At 41.2% G+C, this 23065-nt stretch overlaps 1 protein-coding gene across 5 annotated transcripts in view; it reads left to right on the forward strand.

The window, feature by feature from the left end:
• The window catches only part of Vezt (vezatin, adherens junctions transmembrane protein), a 50434-nt gene that overhangs the window by 5005 nt on the left and 22364 nt on the right, over nt 1-23065 (forward strand). For 4 of the 5 annotated variants that reach the window (XM_041668885.1, XM_041668893.1, XM_041668901.1 and 1 more), the window contains exons 2-3: nt 20139-20273; nt 22209-22298. In XM_041668885.1, the coding sequence (XP_041524819.1) occupies nt 20139-20273; nt 22209-22298 (225 nt within the window). Of the gene's footprint in view, nt 1-20138; nt 20274-22208; nt 22299-23065 lie in introns of those variants that run through there. The other variant, XM_041668919.1, reaches the window with a different exon arrangement.

Genomic DNA, 23065 nt, shown 5'->3' on the forward strand with positions numbered 1-23065 from the left:
TCCAATTGCTTAGGCCAGGGCCTTCTACATTATAAGCATCCAGTAGGTATTGTTGAAATCTTCTAGCAAACTCTCCTATATTTCAGTCAATGCTTTTCTTCCCCTGTTATTTTGAGGCAGGGTTTCCACATGTAGCCCAGGTTGGTCTTGAACTGGTGACATTCATCCTGCCAAGACTGCAAGTGTGCACCACCACACCCAGCTGCCTGTTTTGAGAGAGGGTCTCTCTGTGAAGCTCTGGCTGGCCTAGAAGTTGCTAAGTTGCCCAGGCTGGCTTCAAACACACAGAGTCTCCCAAGTGCTACAGTTAAAGACTGACACCACCATAACCAGCCGGATTTTCTTTTTAGGAGTAATTCCTTCATTTTTAGTCTCATTTAGGAGACCGAATTAATTAGAACTTATTATATGCAATAACTATTTCTGTCTTTTTATGTTTCATAGATTAGAGTTTCAGTTTATCAGATAGACCAAAGAATTAGATATTGGTTTTGTTTGATCAGCTTAATATAGTTTGTAATTTTCAATTTTTTTTTAAAAAATGCATAGTTTATGGCCAGCTTTATGTATTTTATGCCTTTGTGTTTGTCTTCTTTTTTCTCCCTAGTTAAAACCTTGAGTTTTGAAAATAACTGACAATATTCTAAATTTTCCTATGAGTACTTGCTTTGGCTGTATTTCATGAAGTATGAGGTGTCCTTTGCCTCACAATTTTATGATTACCATCTTGATTTCTTCTTTAACTCATGACTTAATTTAGTATTGGTAAGGGATTTGTGTCACCCGCACTCCCTCAGCATCTACATCCTGCAGGACTCAGCTAGTGTACTAACTGTATGGACCCTGTCACCCGTACTTGGCCACTACCTAAAGCCACAACTCTCACAGGGCTTTTCTTCTCTTTTAACTTGAACTTCAACAGGATTCCAGACACACTTCTTTCCCTTAACTTTTGGGTTTACTGAAGGTCATAATTCCCTATCCAACAAAACCAATAACCAATTTTTTGGGTTTTTTTTTTTTTTGAGACAGGGTTTCTCTGTGGCTTTGGAGCCTGTCCTGGCACTAGCTCTTGTAGACCAGGCTGGTCTCGAACTCACAGAGATCCGCCTGCCTCTGCCTCTCGAGTGCTGGGATTAAAGGCGTGCGCCACCATCGCCCGGCCCAAAAACCAATTTTTTGAGCAGTATGTCTGAAAGCTGAAACTCTAAGCTATAGACTATAAAAATAAAGGGCACAAATCAACATTATACTATAATTATATAAATGTAATAACATAATATAACATTAACAAGCTCCAATCAGTGTAGGTGGACAGTCCTGTCAGCTGCTTTCATGGCACTGTTGCTTCTTCAGGCTCTCAACTGCAGTAAGAGGGCACAGTGATCTGGACTCGGGGACAGTAATCAGGAGTAATAAATGCTCGCTGATCATCAGAAAATCTGCAGCCATTGGACCGTCACACAGAAATCCAAAATGGCAGAAAGATCAAACCTCACAGAAGATTCATCCCCTTATTAGTTCATATGTTATAGGCCCATAGTGTCTGGAGTCTGTAGAATTCTATAGATTATTTAAGAAAATAAACCCCAGCATCCATATAACAATTAACTAGCTATAACTCTAATTATGGGAAATTCAGTGCCGTCTTCTGGCCTCCAAGGGTATTGCATGCATGTGATATACAGAAATACATGCAGGCAAAATAGCCATACATACAGAATAGGAATAAATAATTCTTTAAAAAAGAAAAAAAGAAATCTAATGGACCAGTGGTTAGGCTTTTGCCTCCTCCAAACTTGTTACAAATATTTGATTTTGGATTAGTTGGGGGTTTTCCAATTACATTGTCACCTCTTGGATACCATAAAAATGTCAGCTAAGATTTTTTTTTGCAAAGTCAGTATGCAAATTTCAAACTATAGACTGCATTGCTGGTCCGGAGCACATTGCAACACCAGGCACGATGAGTTCTACACCCATACAATGCCTGAATAGGCAGCCAGTGAGTCGAAAGCCTTTTCCCAGAACACCACAAAGAATGTTCAGTGCCGACTCAGCCACCAGTGGCCGTAGATCTGTTCTACAGTATGTTCAACTTTAAGAATAGTTGCAGAGCCGGGAGGTGGTGGCGCACGCCTTTAATCCCAGCACTCGGGAGGCAGAGGCAGGTAGATTCGCTGTGAGTTCGAGGCCAGCCTGGTCTACAAGAGCTAGTTCCAGGACAGGAACCAAAAGCTACGGAGAAACCCTGTCTCGAAAAATCAAAAAAAAAAAAAAAAAAAAAAAAAGAATAGTTGCAGAGTCTGTGAGGGAAAACAAATTCAGAGCAGGTCTCAAACTATATCTGGGATTCCTCACGCCCCAAACACTACCAGAGGTTCCTCACCAAGGACTCAGGTAGGCCTGGCTCACCCAGGCTGGGCACTTGTGAGGCACAAAGTTTCCTTGCCAGCTGTGATTTGACTCTCACCCAGCCAGTGCCTGTATTCAGGCTTTGCTAATTGGCCCTGGTTCTAGATATTTAATACTGTACCAGTGTGAAACAAAGTCCCCAGAAAAGCAAAGCTACACACACACTAAACATTCTACAGGGCCAGCGGACGGATTGTAGAGCCAGAGTCTCACAGGCTGGGAGCTGTCTTTGGCCCTCCAAATAACGATTTATTGCCCACCTCTGTGTGTGACATAACAGCTTCGTGATTATTAAATAAATCTATTTGGAATGTTTAAACAGACCCTTGCCTTCCACCAGCCCAACGGCTAAGAATGTCAGGTAGTATCTGAGGCCAATAGCCAGATCAGGATCAAGAGCCGTGATTTAGAATACCCGCTATTCCGTACTATAAGAACTTTACAAAACTGTTACCATGTGGGACCATAGTGTCTGGGGTACCTGGGAACTGTGCTCTCCTGCCACGGCCACTGGTATTTGGTTCTACAATAAATTTCCTCTTTCGTGTGTATTTCCATGTGTGTGTGTGTGCAAGCACTCATGTGCATTGGTGCAGATGTGTACTTGTGGAGATCAGAGGACAGATGGGTTAAAGGTTCTTACCTTCCACCTTGTTTGAGACAATAGTATCTTGTTTAGTACTATGGATGCCAGCTAGCTAGCCCATTAACTTCAGGAAAGTCGGGTCTTCCTCCCATCTCTCTGTCTGTTAAATTGCAGACATGAGCGACTATACCTGGTTTATATGGAGTCTCAGGATTTGAACCAGTGTCCTTGGGCTTGGGTGGGATCGCTTTACCCACTGAGCCATCTCCCCAGCCCCAGAATAAATGATCTTTTATCCCTTTGAAATGACAGCTATTTTGCATCTCTATCAACCATAAACCCTAATGCAGAAAACAGAAACCTATCTATCACCCAAAAGCAGAATGGAATTTGATGTTAGATGTCAGTGGTTAGCTTATTGTTAAAGAGGACGGATTAGGCTCTGTCACTGTTGCTGTCCTCATAAAGCTAGGAATTCCTGGGCATAAAGCAGAAGAGCCCAGCATGGTGATACAGCCTGCAATGCCCAGCTCTAGGGACTCTGAGGTAGGAGGGTTGCAAGTTTGAGACCAGCCTGAACGTGGTAATGAAACCCAGTCTCAGAAAACGCCCAGAGAGGGAGAGAATGTGGACTGCTTTCCCTCCACCTTCCAGATCTCTGTCAGGTACACCCAGCTTGGACAAGTCTGATCTCCACCCACAAGTTTAGCTACTAGGTTGGTCAGTGTCAAGTGTAGCTTACCTGTGTCTATAATACAAGAGATACACTGGAATATGAGAGGTGCAGAGGAGACTCAATAAACCAGACTGTACCTCTGCCCGAGGCCTAGCCTCTCCTCCCCTGAGAAAGTTCGCCGTAGTTCTTTATGTGTTTGGGGTAGCACTGTGCACACTAACGATTTTTCATTGTCAGAGGTCTAGCTCATACACATCACAGACTTTATCAGAGAGGCTCATACCACATTAAAATAAAAAAGGGTTAGTTTTGGAGAGTAGCCCAAAGATATCCCTTCTTTTTAACTCTTAAGGTATCTTTTTAAGATTTTGGCTTTATTATTTGTAATTATGTGTATATGTGTGCTGTGGGCATGTATGTGGGGACAGAGGCTTTGAGTCCCCTGGGAGCTGGAGGCGCAGGTAGTTGTGAGCCACCTAACGGCTCCTTTAGAGGAACAATGTGAACTGTTAACCCGTGCCACCTCTCCACCCTCTTCTCAGGGTGTCTGTCCTGAATTTCATGAATTACTTCCTAAATTATTAATTAGTTTTACTGTGCTTTCAGTCATCCCAGAGCTCAGCTTTGAGTCTTCATAGTCTGAATGTTGGTATAGAAGAGACACCATGTCAGGCATGGTGGCGCACGCCTTTAATTCCAGCTCTTGGGAGGCAGAGCCAGGCGGATCTTTATGAGTTTCAGGCCAGCCTGATATACAGAGTGAGTTCTAAGACAGCCAGGGTTACACAGAGAAACGAGAGAGAGAGAGAGAGAGAGAGAGAGAGAGAGAGAGAGAGAGAGAGAAGAGAAATCTCAGGCCAGTCCTTGCCCTAGGACCTGAGCACCATCAGTTCATCTGGCTAGATTCCTGTGCACCTCCACAGTAGTTAATACCTTACAGTGGAGCTTGATGGTTCCTTCTCTATGATTTCTTTTTGTCTAGGGGTTGGGGCAGGGTCTCACTGTGTAGTCCTGGCTGACCTTGTAGACCAGGCTGGCCTTAAACTCACAAAGATTCGCCTCCCTCTGCCTAGGCATGAGCCACCATGCCCAGCCTTAAGATTATTTATTTTAATCAGAACCTTCTACCAGTCATTCTACCAGTAAGGGCAGAGAATTCGGGGGCTTTCTCTGCCTACCCTAAGGACACTTAGTGACTAAACAGCAGCAGACCCTCATTTAGAAGATACTGCGGTAGAGTACTTGCTTAGCATATAGACCCTACATTCAGCCCTGGGTAACAGAAAGAAAAGGGAAAAATGTTTGGAAAATGATGGGCAGGAAGCATATCTGACAGGAGTAGATACATGATAAATACTGAAATGCCACGATGGTTGTTACTGCGTCAATAAGATATTTTGAGAGATAGCATTCTCTACTCACCTTAGAAATGCCTTAAAGAAACCAGGTGGTGGTATTGCACACCCTTAACCCTGCACTTGAGAGGCAGACACAGGTGGATCTCTGTGAGTTTGAGAGTTTCAGGCCAGTCTGGTCTACAGAGGGAGTTCCAGCACAGCCAGGGCAAAACAGAGAAACCCTGTAACCCTGTCTCAAAAAAAAAAACAAAAAAAAAAACAACAACAACAACAAGGAAAGAAGAAGGAAAGAAAGAGATGATGCACTAAAGTTCTGATGCTAGTCTTTCTTAATTTCTCAATTTTTTCTTTTGAGACAGGATTTTACTACATAACCTAAGCTGGCCTTCTTGACCTCACTGTATAACTCAGGCTGGACTTGAACTTGAGATCCTTCCCTCTCTATCCCCCAAATCCTGGGTTCACGGGGGTGTACCACAATACCTGGCTCATATTTTTTACATAACTCAGTTGCAGAAAGTTTGATGATTGCGTTCACTGTTAAACCTTGTTACTCCTACACAGGAAAGCTCTTGACAAGAAGACCTTTATATCCAAAAGACCAGTTTTAGCGCAGGTTTTCCTTAAGCTTGTGATACTCTGGCCTCAGCCTCCTGGGAGCTGGAATTCCTGGTTTGCTCCATTGTGCTCAGCTTGAGGAACCTTTTGTGTTTCCATCTCATTTTGGCTCTTGGTAACCCAGTTCTCTAGTTGACCCTTTACTATCCAAGGCTTTTAAAGGTGTTCTTTGAATTTCTTCTTCCTTTTTCCTTTACTCTTGACTGAAGAGATCATTTTTCATCTTTGGATGTTTTCCTCACCTCCATCTTTTACACTTCCTGTAGACTGTAAAAGGTTAGCCCTTTGTTGGCAGTGCATTCACCTGTGCCCTTTTTGCCCATGGCTGCACTCAGCTAAATCCATGGAGATGGAGGAAATGATGCTCGCAAACATCTCGCATTGGAAATGGTTGAATGTCATTTGAAAATCCCTCTCTTGCTCGAGTACATCTTCCTTCATCGTGTTTTTAAAAGCTATTATCCTTCTTTACGGAACAAGAGGCATTGTGCAGAGTGTTGTTGTGAATTCTTTCCTGCTTGCATTATTGATTTGACTAATGGCTAATGGAAAGAAGGGCATGGGCATGGGTGGCATTTGCTATTTTGTTGATGGAGTTTGGTGTCTGGAATAATTACACACAACCAATGTTTCCTTAAATTGGATCTTTTGTTTCAGTTTATAGAAAGAACATAAAGCCCTAAATCCTCTTATTAAAAAAAATTCTAGTTCCAAATAGTAGCCGAGAAGCATGGCAGATTGCTGTATAGAAGATGATCATTGGCCTTAAGTCACAACCCAGTGTCATAGAAGGTACACCACTAAAACTGGCTTATCACCAGGCATATCAAACAGAGCTACAGATTTAATATGAATTATAAAAATTAGTGTTGAAGAGCAAGTCTGTCTTTTGCCGCTGGCTTCTTCTGATTTTTGACTTTATTACATATCCTCTGGTTTCAAATACAGATTTATTTTTTTATTTTTACAATTTAGACATTTGAAAGCAGTCATCAGGTAATGCTTTGTGATCCTGTTGCTGCAACCAGCGGCCCCATGATTGTTGCAAAGGAGCTCTCACACTCGGCCACACCCTGGCAATCTTCCGTATTTGTATTGCATTGTTAACGTGCCGTCTCCTTGTCTGAGGCTGTGATGCATCTAGTGTCTGCTCTTTGGGTTTTGTTTTTACACAGGCTCTCGCTACACTGCCCATGCTGGCCTCAAATTCCTGGTTCAAGAGATCCGCCTGCCTCAAGTGCTGAGACTGTAGGCCTGTGACACCACTCCTGTCTTTGCCTACATTACTTTTATGACTGCCTTGGTACTTTATGTACTTAAATTAAAATGTTTTGTTTTTTACAAAGCATTGTTGAAAGACTCTGAGTTAGGAAACTGACTTACATTCATTGGTGGTGAGATTCTGAATGAATCACTTCGTTTCCATTGCTTGTCCCCAGTTACAGTGACGTCATCCTTTATGTCAGGTGACTCCGTAGTAGGGAACATTTCCTACCTCTGCTCTAGTGATCTGAAGCTCTCTGGTGGACAGAGTGAGAGGTTGGGTTTTTGGAAACATCAATTTGGAACTACAAAAAGAGAATCTACTCATGTTTAGTGTGTGCTCAGGTTGGGTTGGAACCCCTGACTTAGTGCTGGCTTTCTTTGGTTTTGTGCCAAGTGTCCCCCAAGTTCCCAGCAATAAATATTGCCTTAAGGATTTAGGAGGAAAAGGTCCAAGCTACAAGGAATGTATTAAGTCTTTTGTCTCTGGACTTTCTGAATCTTGCTTCTAGTACCTATTGAGACTCCCTGTGCTAGACGCATCACAGGTTAGCAAACCAAAGTGCCCACTATATTTCATTTGAAATAAGGTATTTGAAGACATCCTGTATTTCAATGCGCATTACAGTCAGTGTAGCTCATAGAATATAGCCGATCCACAAACCTTTAACTTCATATAATTTAAGACTTTTATTGAAAATGGGCTTTCTACTTCCGTATATCTTGCTTTACTGGTTTTTTATTTAGGTATTATTTTTAATGAAGGCTATCCTTGAACTATATATATGTATCCAACTCCTGATCCTCCTGCCTCCTCCACTCCCAAAGTGCTGAGATTATAGGCATGCACCACCATCCCTAGCATCTGAGACTTTCTAAGAAAAGGAATAATCATTTTGAGAGAAAGGTTTCTTTTGTATCTGAGAGCCTCGTGGAGGCCCGAGAAGATGACTCATCAGGTACAGATGTTTCCTGCCAAGCCTGCTGACCTGAGTTAGATTCCACGTGATGGAAGGCGAGAATGGGCTTCCATATCCACGCCATGGCACTCACATGCCCGCCAGCCACCACCACCTTATAGATAAAGAAGCATAACAACCACAAAGAATCTCCTTTGTGTTATTTTTTTTTTACTTCATTTTAATTTAATTTATCATTGGGTGTGTTTGTGTTCACTTTTCAAACTTAGAGTAGTAGGCAAAGAAAAAAATAAAGTTGTTATAAAAATAAAGTGCATTCAAACTTCATTTTAGTGTTATTAGTAGTGTTCTTCTCATCCAAAATTATGTCAAATATGTTTGACCTGGCCTTTTGATCAACGGACAATGTAGATAGTTACAAGCTCCTCAGTAAACATATACCACTTAATTAGCGAGATTTCTAAAAGTTGAAAGCCTGGTAGCACCAAGGCCAGGGAGGACTCAGTCCACCTTTGCTGGTGGTAGACCCAGCACCTCTCAGTTAGGAACAGCTCACCGTTGATCCTTATTTTTAGTTGGTTGAGTCTGTATGCTGCAGAGATCGGTTCCCCCTTTTTGATGACTTTGATTTTTTTTGTTTTTTATTTAGAGAGTATTTTAATTTAGAGAGAACATTTATGCTGTGTACAAGGGCTGAAAATGTCTCCTTCACAAACTTTTGCTCATAGTACCTCATGTAAGATCAGTTGAGTAGGACTCATTTCAGTGAAAATTGTTAGAGCCGGCAGGCAGCCAAGAAGATGTGTGAATCTGTGCCCCCCCTCCATGTGTAAATAGACTTTCAAATGTGCGCTGGCGTCCTTTGAAGGTAAGCTCCCCCTCCCCATTACCTTCTGCTGGTGCTGAGTAGCAGGTGCCCTAAGGAAATGAAGGCCAGGGCTTTTCAAAGCCCTGCTTCTGATAGAAAAATGCTTAGTAATGACAGACACGCCCTCCAATCCAGTGGCCATTTTGTACTGTAGCTCTGGAGACACAAGTGGGAACCCTCGCAGAATCAAGTCTGCATCAGATATGGAGCGGAGGCAGTGAATGTTTCACCGAGGAAACCGGAGCTCAGAAAACTATGCTGTCTGTGAGTAGTTTAGTTGGACGCTGTTTTATGGGACCTTTTAATATTTTTAAATTCTGCCATTAGGTTTTATCTCCTTTTAATATTTTTAGATTCTCCTATTAGGTTTTGTCTCTGTTCATGTTTTAGAGCAGTTAAATGCTTCCATTGGGGGCTTTTGAAATAAGTGGTATTTTAGAAGCTGTGCTAAAATATTTAACCTCCAACAAGTATTTATAATTTTAATCTTTCAGCATACTAGCCTATGGTACTTCTCAGTCATTTAGGAGTGGGAAGGCAGTGAGGAGTTTGAACATTTTAGATTTTACTTTACAATTCTTTACTTGGTTAAAAACAAGCAAATAGATGCTGGTTTCTATAGCAACATAAATTGATTTTCCATTGAACAGTTTGTTGATTTTGACTTGAATTTTGATTCTTTAAGGAAAGCCTTCATTTAAAATTTAAAAAGTGGTTGTATAATTTGGTAATGATAGTCTTCCTCCTTGGTTCATGTGTTCAGAAGTTAGCCTGGTGGACATAAGGAAGTCATACAAATGAAGGTGTTTAATGTTTTCATCGTTAGCTGCCTCCCCCAGACGAGTTCCCATTCTGTATGTGGTGATCATGGTGAGACCTATGGCTTGTCTACTTTTTAAGAAAGGTCCTTGTCGTGTTGCCTCAGCTGGGATCAAACCCTGGGTTCAAATGAGTCTCCCACCTCAGCTACTGACTCTCTGAGAGCCTCAGGCTGTGCTACCTTGCCATGACTTTACTTCTGTGTAACCAGTTACATTCAAAGATAAAAGATCTTTTTAGTGTCTTAAAATGACAAATTGTGATTCACAAACAAATAGGCTCCCAGCAAATCAATTTAATTTTCAGAGCCTTTTCTTTAAAAATTTTACTTTGAAGTCGGGGTCTTTTAGAGGTGTTCTTGGCATGGTATAAACTTCTAAAAAAAAATGTGACTGACTAACTTTGTACTACATATGAGTTAATATACATTTGGAAAAAAAGTTGGAAGTGTGGTAACTTCAGTAATGGGAGGAGAACTCCTTCCTGGGCCTAAGAACCAGGATGAGCACAGATTCGGGTAGCTGGGACGTCCACACAGTTCCTTCCTAAACATTGCAGCCGCAGGTCTCTGTGCAGAAGCTGTGCTCCTTACTGCAGCAGTAGTAACAAGTGTGGCGGCTTTCCTGTTGCTCTTGTGTTTAGTGTAGCCTGCAAGCCTAGGCACTAACATCTGACAGTGGTTAGCGTTTGCCAGGTCCAACAGTGTGGCTTAAATATAGTACTGATACTTTAAATAAAAACATATTTAATAGTATCAAATGATTAGTGTGGGCATGGAAAACAGCACAAGATTTTATCTCCTTTTAATATTTTGTTCATTTGCTAAAGTAGCACTTAATAGGATACTGATACCTTCTTTATCAGTAGTCCTTATGCTAAGTACATTTTTTGAGAAAGTCTTACATTAATATATTATTTTACATACTTACATATATGTGTAGCTCATATAATACAGGGTGATCAATGCTAGACACCTAGTATTAAAAGTACTAGATCAGTGGATATACAGATTTATATTTTACTGCCTATACTTACAGTATATGAAGTACCTGTTCCCCCACCCTTGCCAGTGATATAGATTGCCATATTCCTTTTTTGTTGTTTTTAGATTTATTTATTTATTTGATTTTACATATATGAAACTTTTGCCTACATGTATGTCTATGCTCCATGCATGTTCAGTGCTCATAGAATCAGAAAGCAACTTGTTGGGATTACAGGCATGGGCCACTACTGAGTTTTAGTCTGATTTAAACATTTACTAAATGCTTCTACAAATGTATTCTATAGTCTATTTCACCCAACAATAGGAGATTGGTTAAGTCGTGACACAAGGAATTGAAATCCTCTGAGAACACCTGAAGGAAATAAATAGAATATCATTCCTAATATATAAAGACGTCCACCGTGTAGGTGAAGAAAGCCAGGTGCAGAAAAGTGAAGAAAGTACATTTCCATTTTGTATAAACATTTCAAAAGCCATCTACACACACATAAATATATACTACATTTTGAGGAAAGGCTTCCTAAGCTAAAGAATGTTTATTCCCTTCTGGAAAAAAGGGGGGAGGGGGCTAAGTACTAAGTGTTGGCTAAACAAAGTTATTTCTCATTTTATATCTTTCAGTTAAATTTTTAATTTAAAAATAACAGCATTAAAAAAAATCTGTGAGGATAAGCAAAGAAGCTTGGTTTCCTTTTATAGATAAACTAAGTTTCCCTTTTGTTATGTAGCCACAGAAAGAAGTTGACAGTGGAAAACTACCAGAGTTGCTGAAGTAGCTGAGGTACAGTGAGTTTTAGGAAACATTTGCCTAGGGGCTGGAGAGATGGCTCAGAGGTTAAGAGCAATGGCTGCTTGCTGGCTGCTTCCAGCGAGAGGTCCTGGGTTCAATCCTCAGAAACCACATGATGACTCACAGCCATCTATAATGAGATCTGGTGCCCTCTTCTGGTGAGTAGACACACATACAGACATAACACTATACATAATAAATAAATTTTTTAAAAAGAAACATTTGGCTAGTGTTAAATGAATAAATGGCTGCTGAATTTTCTACAAGGAATGTCGTTAGCAGTCAATCATTAGTATTCCAAGCTAGAACTATAGGATACCGAGGTAAAACTTGGCATTGTAACACCACGGTGGGCTGTTACTTGGCTGTAAGATAGAGCAGACAGAACCATTGACCATTCTGAAGTGACCTCTGGGCTTATAATGTGGCATCTAAACCATGAGTTGTGACTTAAAGGAGCATTGCAAGCCTATAACAGCAGTAAAAGTTTCTGAATGATTGATGACCAAAAGTTAATTAAAAATCAAGTATGTAATGAATCTAAGGTGTTTCCATCAGTGTTTGCCCAAACTGTATCATGCAACTTCAGCACAGCCTTGTTTCTGGTTTTTGGTTTTCCAAAATGGGCTTTCTCTGTGAAACAGCTCTGGCTGTCCTGAAACTTGCTCAGAAAAGGCTGACCTCAAACTCCGAGACTCACCTGCCTCTCTGCTCCCTCCCAAGCCCTGGGAAGGAAGGTGTGCGCCCCTTCTGAACACTCAGCATGTGTGTTCTGTGCCGCACCTGCCATCGCCCGCACAGCGCCACACTGCTGGAACGCCTCCCTTGAGCTCTTTGTTTTTATATGTTATGAATTACAGTGTTGTTGTTTTTTACAGAGATTTCTGCTCCTATGGAAATGTGGTGGTTTGATTATGGTGGGGACTTTGAGTGTTTTCTTAGTATCATTCCTCAGCATGAAAGTATCAATACATTTTTGGATTGTATTGTTAGAGAGTTTGGTTTTAAAATTTGTTCAGTTGCTGATTAGAGTTTAAATTTTTAAAATAATGTTAAATGAATTTGACTTGCTGTTAGGACAGAATTACCAAATTTTTCTGTTTTTTTTTTGTTTTTGTTTTTTTCGAGACAGGGTTTCTCTGTGGCTTTGGAGCCTGTCATGGCACTAGCTCTGTAGACCAGACTGGCCTTGAACTCACAGAGATCTGCCTGCCTCTGCCTCCCGAGTGCTGGGATTAAAGGCGTGCGCCACCATCGCCCGGCTACCAAATTTTTCTGAAATGATCTACACTACGTACTTCTGCCACTTTGTACTATATGTTTATGTGAAACAGCATTCTCAGTGTTGATGATAGTAAATCAAAATATCCATCAACTCTGAAAAACGTTGAAGATGCTGTATGTGTCCTGCAATATCAAATAGTCATCCATGATTTCATTCTGTATAAGCAAGAACGTCTATCTAATTCATATACATATTTACTTAAAGTTTTATTAAATGGTAAAATTATGTCTACTAAGAACTTGTTTAAAATAAATTTATGACTTATTATCAGGAAACTATTTATCTCTTTTATATACCTATCTAATACTGTGTAAACGTGGGCAAGTGAGAATGGGATACAAGTGGAAAAAGGCTTTTGTTTTTCTTTTATTGTTGTTGTTTTGGTTTTTTGAGATAGGGTTTCTCTGTGTAGCCCTGGCTGTCTTGGAATTTACCCTATAGACCAGGCTGGCCTCCTCGAACTCACAGAGATCTGCCCCCCCGCCCCACCCCCCACCCCCCACCCCACCTACGGAGTGCTGGGATTAAAGGTGTGCGCTGCCACCAACCTGTGGGATAAGTTTTGATAAGCCGTGACCGATGAGCACAGTTGTGGAGGATCGGTTCCATGGAGCCTTCTATCCTGCCCATGGATAGCAAAGTCAACAGACCTCAGGTCCCTTATGTAAAATGAGATAGTATTTGTATGTACCGTGTTCACATGCTCCAGGATACTTTATACCTTGTCTAGACACTTAGGTACCGAATATAAGGTGATACCGTATGGTTGTGCTGTGTGTTTACCGAGTGATAACAAGCAGAAGATGTCTCGCAATGTAGCAGACAGATGCCGGTTTTGTTTTCCTTTCTACCCATTGTTCTTTAAATCTGCAAGTGTAAAACCCACGGCTATAAAGAGCCGAGTCATTGACACTGATGTGTTTCTCGTGTCAGTAACTAAGGGAAATCACCCAGGAAGGAGCCGCTTCTGAAGGAGGCAAGGTTTGCTTATATACCTGCCTTTCCTAGTTTATACCTGTGACCCAGTCAGTCCGTCACACATTTTTTATGTTGATACTCCAACGGAATCTTCTGATATGGGAATAGCTTTATTAGGAAACCAGAATTCACTTAAATTATAGGAAATTCAAGTAGAAATAATCTACTAGTCCTGTAGCTCAGCTAGAATTCTTGCAGGTCTTACCTGTTGAAGTTAAGGGTATGATACTATTTTATAAAGAAATTCATCTTCTTGCTGCCCATGGTAAGCCTAGCACTCAGAAAACTCAAATAGGGTAGCCCTTCAAGTCTAAGGCCATCTACATGGAGAGACACTGTTCCAGGGTTAGGATTTGCTCCCCGTTTCTGTCTTTGGTAGGTTTTTGGATATGGCGTGCCATTAGGTTCATGACGGGAGTCTGCAATGTTGATGTCATTCTAACGAGGCAGAAGACCATTGCCGGGTCCTCTCGCCATGCTGGTCTCAGCCAGTTTCGTGGCTCCTCTGCCATACAGCACTTCAGCTGTATCCACCTCCAACCAATCTGCGAGTGGTTTAACGAGGGGGTTGGGCTCTATGGAGACATTGTCGAGTCTGAACGTGGAGGACAACATGAAGTACCCTAAGAATAAGACCTGAATGAGCTATTTTCTTGAACTTTTGTTCAGTTTTTAAAAAATGGAGTTTCTTGTCTGTTTTTATTTTTCTTACAAAAATATGCTTCGGTCACCAAAAAAGAAAAAGAAAAATTCTTAGCTCAACCCAAAACTCGTGGCTATTTTTCGCTTAGCAAAATTCTTCCTGGTGCTCTGCTGTGTTTGCCAGCTAGGGTTTACAGGAAGAGTGAACCACAGGATTTCCTGAGGAGGAGCGCTCCCACATGCTGGGTCTGAGCTCTCGTATTCCATTTGGCAGCACTGATCCTCTCCAGGACCTCAGAGTTTCCAGTGTTGATGCTTTCTTTCTCCGCATAAAACAACCGAAACATGGGTGATTCTGTTTCGCCTGGACCAAGGGAGAAAAGCACACCATTTGCCCTACCTCCACATTTCCTTCCCAAAGTCACCATCAACGTGTGATACCCGTCATATGAAAAATAGGGCTTCCCATAGATGCAATTGGTTCTTAGACCTCATGGCCCAAGACCTCCAAATAATAGTGGTTAGGACAGTTGCTATGGGAACACTACCTCCCCATAAAAGAAAAAATGCATTTTATATGGAATGATAACGTTTGATGCTTACAGTTTCACCCTTTTCATGCTTACACAGTTCGGCAGTACGAGTTTAGTGTTCTATACGAAGGGTAAGCTGTCCTTGTCATGGCCATTGTCTCTGCTGTAGGGATTAGAAAAGACTGCTAAAGTACTTCTTGCTTTTCATTTACCATCTTTTTAAAGCTTATTTTTCTTTTTATATTTCATTCAGTAGATTGCAAAACATAAGGGGAAAAAAGCAACAGCAGCAAGACAAGGTACAATACATTGAATGCAAAAACAGATCAAACATGCCCTTGTGGGCTGGAGAGACAGCTGTGTGGTCCAGAACTGGTTCATCGTCCAGAGAGCCCTGATAAACTCCCAACACAACTGTCTGAAACCCCTCATCTACAGGATCGAACGCCCTCTTCTGGCCTTCATGGGCATTCATACATGTGGTACACAAACATACATGCAGGAAAAAAAAACATACATATAAAAAAAATAAATAAGCCTTTTAAAAACATTCTACAAGAGCTCTATTACCCAAATTACAGTACTGAGGTTGCCAAATATGTCAATACACTGTTATTAATATTTTTCACTTGGATTTTTTGTTAAATACATTGCTTACATTATTGCTCCTAATGAGTTTATTGCTATTTTTAAATAAAGCAAGTATTTTAATTTTTTCCCTTCTAATTTCTCATGTGATGAATGCCAATAAACAGTATATAAAGAAGACAGTCTTTGGGTTCTTCCGTTTTTAAAGCTAGAAAGTTCTTTTGTTTGAGAAGGGAGTCAATTGTCTGTCTGTTTGTTTGTTTATTTGTTTGGGGCTTTTTTCAAACATGGTCTCATGTAGCCCAGGCCAGCATCAAACTTGCTATGTTGCTAAAACTAGTCATAAACTCATGATCCCCCAGCCTCTACCTCCCAAGTACTAGGGTTACAGGCTTGCACCAGTGTTTGGCTTCAAGAGTCTGGACTTTGAGACCCACTGATGAAGAGGTAGTTTCCTGAGAGCTATCAGATAACGTCTAGATTATTTTAACAGTTTAAGAAAAAACAACATATTAGCCCCAAACCTTTTTAAAGAATTAGTGTAGAGCTGGAAAGATGGCTCAGTGGTTAAGAATCCTTACTTCTCTTGCAGAGGTCTTGGGTTTGATTACCAGCACCCAGGTGGTGGCTCACAATCGCCTGTAACTTCACTTCCAGAGGATCTGGTGTCCTTTCTGGCCCCTGTAGGCTTCTGTACTCAGGTGGTACATATAACTCACACAAGCACACACCTATCCACATAAATCTTAAAAATACATACATTTTAAAAATTAATGTAAATCAGGTGGTGGTAGCGCATGCCTTTAATCCCAGCACTCGGGAGGCAGAGGCAGGTGGATCTCTGTGAGTTCGAGACCAGCCTGGTCTACAAGAGCTAGTTCCAGGACAGGCACCAAAGCTACAGAGAAACCCTGTTTCGAAAAACAAAAATAAATAAATAAATATATAAAAAATTAAAAATTAATGTAAAATGTCATTCCACTAAAAAATTTCTCCTGTGTTCTTAAACCAAGTTTATATGCTCCAAGGACTGTCTTGGTCAGTTCATCTTGGCAACATTCAGTTAGACCATTTTAATTGTGTGTTGTTGCTTACATTTTAAATTTTCTTTTGGCTCAAAAGGCATTGAAGCATACAAGTAAAAATAAAGCTGCAATCCAGAATGCAAAGGTAGAGAATAGCGCTTTGGTGTTCATGCAGGGTCTGGGTTTGTGTATGGGCAAAAGCGGTACAATTTGCACTACCAATCACAAATAGAAAACTGCAGAAATGAAACATATAATGGAAAACATTAGAAATTACATGTATGGATGTGTCCCTATCTCACCATCCTCCATACCTCTTCTCAGAAGAGTGCCTAGTCTCATTGGAGGCTATAATTGGAATAGGAGGCAGTAAATTAAGACTGTTGGGTCAGATTCTCCCCCACCTCAGTTTTTGTAATAGTTGCTGTACAAAGAATGGTTTCCCCTTTTTAAATTATCAGAGAAAAGACTAAAATGATTACATTCTGTACCACGAAAATGATAGGAACCCCAGATTTCGTTGTGTAGTTTTCCTGAGTCATAACCACACTCGTGGGTGTGTGCGATAGTTGCCTCTGATTGCTCTCACTCTGTAGCAGTGGGCCGGAGTCTTCTAACAGAGACCATATGGGCTGCAAATCCAGAGTAACTTCACTTTGATCCATCCTATTCATTCTTCTTCCCCCAGGAGTTCCTCTGAAGAAGGGGTTCTAAAAACAAATTTTAGGTTTTGTTTTTCAGTTTTGTTGTTTTAGTGTGTAAACTTTTCAGAAGGTCGAGCCAAGCAAGTGAGCTAGTGTTCTTTTGCCAACCTAAAGGCAGAGCAGGGTAGGGCTCACAGTTCAACCTGAAAAAAGATTGAGTAACCCTAGGCATTTTTTCAGTAGGCACTATAGGTGATTTTAAAATGAGCCGTTTGGTGGAAGCTGGGAAGTAGCTTAGCTAATAAAGTGCTTGTCTAACTCAAAGCCCTGGGTTTCACCCCCAGCACATATAAACTACCAGAAACAGCAGGAGGCCCAAAAGACCAAGGTCTTTCTTGTGTCTATAGCAAGTCCAGGCCAGTCTGGGCTACAGGAGACCTTATCTCCAGAACAGCACCTACTGCAAAGCCAGTTAACAATTAGATGCCCTGAACTCACGTTTTCTGGTTATGCCAATTCTATGTAGAGCTTCCTCCACTAGCCACAACCCGCAGCACCTGTAACCATTGGTTCCTTGGGCCTTAAAACCCTTCCTTGCCCTAACCCTGCCCTAACCCACCATGGCACATGAGCACCCCAGATTCCAACCCTCTAAGTATGTCCACCATGGCACATGAGCACCCTAGATGTCAATCCTTTGCTATTCCTGAGTAAACTGGAGTGCTTTTGGAGAGTCAGTTTCTTTCCTGCCCACCTTAGCTTGGCAGCTCTGTTGCTGGCTTTGTGCTGTCGCTAACACTGATTTTTTTTTAACAGATTTTGATGTTCTTGTTTGTTTTTTTAAGATTTGGGTATTTCACTGAATGGTATCAAGGCTTTAAAAAAGGATTTGTTTATTTTGTGTGTCTGAGTGTTTTATATGGATATCTGTTTACCAAGCGCATGCCTGGTGTCTGCATAGGTCAGAAGAGGGTGTCAGATCCCCAAGACCTGGAGTTATGGACCATAGTAAGCTGCCATGGTGGCTGCTGGGAAACAAGCCTGGGTCCTCTGCAGGAACACAAGTCTCTTAACTGCAGAGCCATCTCTCTACCTCTCAAAGTTGGTTTAGTTCTTTATTTTACTGTATATATGAGGATGTTTTGCATGTATTCATGTATGTGATTGTTGGATTCCCTCACATGGGGTTACACATAGTTGTTAGCCACCATGTGGGGCTCTGGAAATCAAACTCAGCTCCTGTACAAGAACAGTAAGTCTTGACCCCTGAGCCCCTTAAGAAGTTTTTTAAGTTTTAAGCATGTTGCCCAATTTTTACTTGAGCAAAGTTCGAAGGTTAAAATTAATTTTTGCTACTGATCCATGGTAAGTTTCTCAATAAATTTTCATCTGATAGTAGCAGTATGTTTCTGTTTAATGGAATTGGGGTGACTTGGTGTTGTGTGACAAAACTTTTCCTGGGGAAACGCCACACAAGTCTGCTCATCCCAAATAGGGAGCCCATGGCAGACCGAAGTAGTATTTGGGGAACTGACACATTTTATTGAGTTACTTATAAGAGTATGGGTGAGGGGCTCCTTACAGGGACAGAAATGACTCATGGACAGCTGCATCACCAAAGCCACCACTGCAGGGGTGACAGCACAGCCTGCAGGCAGCTCGTCGGTTGATGCTTTCCTTCCCAGCTGCCTCAGGTGGTCTAAAGCTCTCCAGACATCTTGACTGGTGTCAGCTTCTCCCCCAGTCTGGTCTCGGCGTGTTCTTACAGCTTTGCTCCTCTAGGAGTCTTCTCTGCAGCTCGGCCTGTGAGGGAGTCGCTGCTTTTACCGCTTTCTCTGGTCTAGTGAATTCGGTCAGTTTTGGGGACTTCCTGAATATATGTTGAGTTGTTTGCCTCCTTGCTTAGAGAGCTTCCCCGCAAAGTACAAAGCCTCAGTCTTGGAGGAAGGAAACTGTTACACAATGCCTGGGGCCAGGGCCAAGGCTCTCTGTTCTGTAACTTATGCCCTTTCCATATAACTTACAAAAAGGTGTCTGCCAGGGACTGTTCTAAGTGCTTCCTGGGTTTGTTGTTTTGTTTTGTTTTGTTTTTGAGACAAAGTCTCACTATGTAGACCAGGTTGGTTTAAAACTCAAGAGATTACCTGCCTCTGCTTCCCAAGCACTGAGAGTAAAGATGTGCACCACCATGTTGAGACCCCTCTGCATTTGGTGTAAGTATCCTGTCCTGTGGGAGACAGTTGAAGCATCCGTGCTTTGTAAATTACCACAAATACTTAGCTAGTGATAGTCAGAGTTAGAAACTGATACTTAGCTAGTAATAGAGTTAGAAACTGAGCTTAAGCTTTGCTTCCAGAGGTTTTTTTTTTTTCTTCTGGGAAACGTAGGGTGTTATATCACTCCCAATGTCAAAATGTTTTGTGTTGTTACCACTGTGACCTCCTGCTTATTTTAAACCAACCTCTCTCATCTCTGCATTATCTAATATGTGAACGAGGACTTTCCTAAAGTAACTTGAGTTGTTTGTAGTGTCAGGTATGGTGGGTAATAGGCATGGTAGTGCTAAACAAAGTAATAAGCGTGTTAGGTAAAACATTACACATAAGATTGTAATGAATGTATTTAATTCTTGGCTTTAAATTGTAACTGTTTCACTGCAGGTCCTCTTAGCAGTTACCAGTAGCCAGCACCGCCTGTTTGGAACGCTGTACTTAAAAACAACAAAAATTTGGATTAAAAAATTGCTTACAGCCTGGTCTACAAGAGCTAGTTCCAGGACAGGAACCAAAAGCTACGGAGAAACCCTGACTCGAAAAATCAAAAAAAAAAAAAAAAAAAAAAATTGCTTAAATCTATTTTTAATTTTGAGTTCATTTTTCTTGCTAGTGCTCACTCAAAAAATGTGTGTCTGTTTAGAGCTTTTCCTTTTTAGGTCTTTTTGTTGCATGGTGGTTGATTTATTTGGTGTTCAGTGGGACTTTAATTAGCAGATCATTTCAGTTTTCATAAGAGAAGCCATAAAAATGTGGCATAAGCTGTTATTCAGGTATAATTCTGAATTTGATCCTAAAACTTTGGAAACATCAGTGATCTTGAGATTTGCCTCATTTCCTGTTTCTTTCAGAACTCTCCCCTTTACCAGTACTTACAGGATTTGGGACACACGGATTTTGAAATATGTTCTTCTTTGCCACCAAAAACAGAAAACTGCTTGCCGACAGAGGGACCTCACAAACCTCCCGCAAGAGTCCTACCAAAAGTAAGGAAGCATGCTCCACTTTTCTGCCTTCATCTTTTATTCTTTACTTTAATGATTAAAATACCCTCTAAGGCCAGAGATGTAGCTCAGTGGTAACTGCTTGCCCAGCATAAGAGGCCCTGAGTTCAATTCCTCCTCACACTGATAAGACTTCCTTATTTCACTGATAGGATACAGCTGTCAAAGGTAAACCTCAGTCTTTCTGCTGCTCTGGAATTTTTTTGTGAGCAGGTTGTATGAACTGAGCAAATGAAAATGATTTGAGAGTTAGCATATATTGCTTCTTAAATATTGAAATTGTCTGAAGAGGATCAAAGAAATGTACTGAAACCTTAGTTGGAACTTTGCCAGTGATAGTTCTCTCTTAAGTGGCATGTTCATTAAATCATTTTGGTTTGTTTTTTAATTCCCTTTTCTACACTGACAACTTGCAAGGATCAGTTCTCTCCTTCCACTGTGGGTTCTGGGGACTGAACTCAGGTGGTCCTGCTTGGCAGCAAGAGGCCTTATTGGCTGAGCCATCTTGCCAGACAATTTCTGTTGTTCTTTGGGGTTGTTTTTGTTTTGGTGATGTGGCTTAAACATGGCTCTTCTTTATACCAAGCAGACATTCTACCATCGACTTGTGTACACACACAGCCCTACTGGGTTTTTTGGGTTTTTGTTTTCTGTAAACTTACGTGTAAAAGTTGAACGGTTAGGTACCATTGCATGGCAGTATACCAAGATGTTTCTGGTGATATTTAAGCCCTGGGCCCTGAACACACTCCCAAGTACCCTCAACCCAGCAGAACGTGACAAAATCTCTGGAAATGCAAAAGGCCCAAGCCAAGGGGTTGACCTTAAGATCCTGGCTTAAATGGAAGTATCTGCTTCAATGGCCCTGAACACCATACCACGACACATCTACTTTGACTCAGCTCATACAATATCAGCAAATATCTATCCCAACTTCCAGCCCACTCTCCAGAACTCCCTCTTACAAGTCAGGTAGAATCGGGTTTTATGTTTTCAAAACAACAGGTTGGGTGAGATGAATCCCAGAGGAGAAGTTGGACCCAACATTTAACATCTTGTGTTAAGTTAGTCAAGGAAGCCTCTCCGTTCTTGCATAAAGAAATAGTCTGGTAATCATGGAAGCAAATGAACATACTTATGGGGCCAGTATGTCTTCTAAGCTTCTTTAAATCTCTATCTCTCCAGCCCTACTAACTGGTTATAAACTGCATTTACTGGCATGTTCAGGGAATGGGGCTATTAAGGTAAATTACATATTTAATTGATTCATTAATAAAAGTTCTGGTACATGACAGTTTTTATAAAAGGAATAAAATGTCTTTCTGCTTTATTATTTTATAATATAATATTAATACTGAGAATTTATACCATGCTATAATTTCATTCTGAAATAAATATAATCGTCCTGTAAATGCAGTCTTCCCAAGATAAATGCGCTACGTTATGGTGACTTCTGACTGTTTTTTTAAAAATCAGATTTACAGGCTTCATTTCGATTCATTAATTAAAACTCTAGTTTAGCCAGGCGGTGTTGGCGCACGCCTTTAATCCCAGCACTCGGGAGGCAGAGGCAGGCGGATCTCTGTGAGTTCGAGGCCAGCCTGGTCTACAAGAGCTAGTTCCAGGGCAGGAACCAAAAAAAGCTACGGAGAAACCCTGTCTCAAAAATCCAAAACAAACCTCTAGTTTAGGGACCCAGGAAAGTAATTCCAAATATAAATTCTAGGTCATTCTGTTGCACAGCTAAAAGTGGAAATAAATGAGGAGACTGTGACACACTGACACTAGTGTATAACCTAAACAAGTGTTTTTCATTTTTGTTAAAAATTCTAGTTACTTAGAGGTAAGTTGTGTAGTTTTCCTGCCTTTTGAGTGTATTTAATTAATAATTCTACACATATCATTCATAATCTTTAGCAAGGCATCCTGTTCAAGCTGGCAGAAAGCATCAAGAGCTGGACGTTTTCTTCTCAGTACAGTAAGAAGGATGACTTACTCCACAAGTTGGTGAGTGTCTGCTGCCTTTCCTTGGTTTTGTTCTCTCTCCAGGGTCCTGCGGAACAGCAAGCACTGAAAGATCAAAATCTGTTTTGCTATGCCTTGCTGTGATTTGTGATCGGTCTTTATTAGACACTCACTACAGTAACTGGGATCTTCAAAGGGGACTTGCTGGTACTGTTCCTATTTCTTAGAAAAGGAATAGTAGCCAGTGTTCTGGTGTTACTGGGGCCTTGCTTATTAGACTGTTAGTTTATTGCCATCTCCGTAATTGGCGGGTATTCCTCTTAGGAAGGAAGGAAATTAATGCACCGATTGGCACCAGCTCAGTCCTGCAGGACTGTAAATCACACTTCCCAGAGTCAGTCCTGATGGCTTCTGTGGTTCCTGTACACCTCCCTCCCCACCTCTGTCTGTCTCATTCTCTCTGCTGCAGTGTATCTCTTGTTTAGCCCAGCCTCTAGAGAGGTGCAGTCAGCCTTACAACCTACCAGTGTAGCATCCATGCAGTAGATCTAGAATGTTCAACGTGCTAAATTCTCTTGGTTCTCAGAGACGTCATTAGCTTGCAGGTGAGCAAGTGTTAGGATTCTCCGCTGGTCTGTGACCCAAAGAATTATCCATCTTTTAAAACTAACTCTTGTAAAGCAGTCATTTACAGAACGTGATAAAATGCTTTCACATTTTGATTGGCTACTCCAAACCACATTATAAGATTTGATCTGTTGTACCAGTGAGAGAAAGCCAAGGTTTAGACAGCTTTGCCTAATCACTTT

Source organism: Microtus oregoni, unplaced genomic scaffold, assembly GCF_018167655.1.
Source record: "Microtus oregoni isolate MIOR12 unplaced genomic scaffold, Mior012 000001F_ref0000356, whole genome shotgun sequence".
Classification (NCBI taxonomy): Eukaryota; Metazoa; Chordata; class Mammalia; order Rodentia; family Cricetidae; genus Microtus; species Microtus oregoni.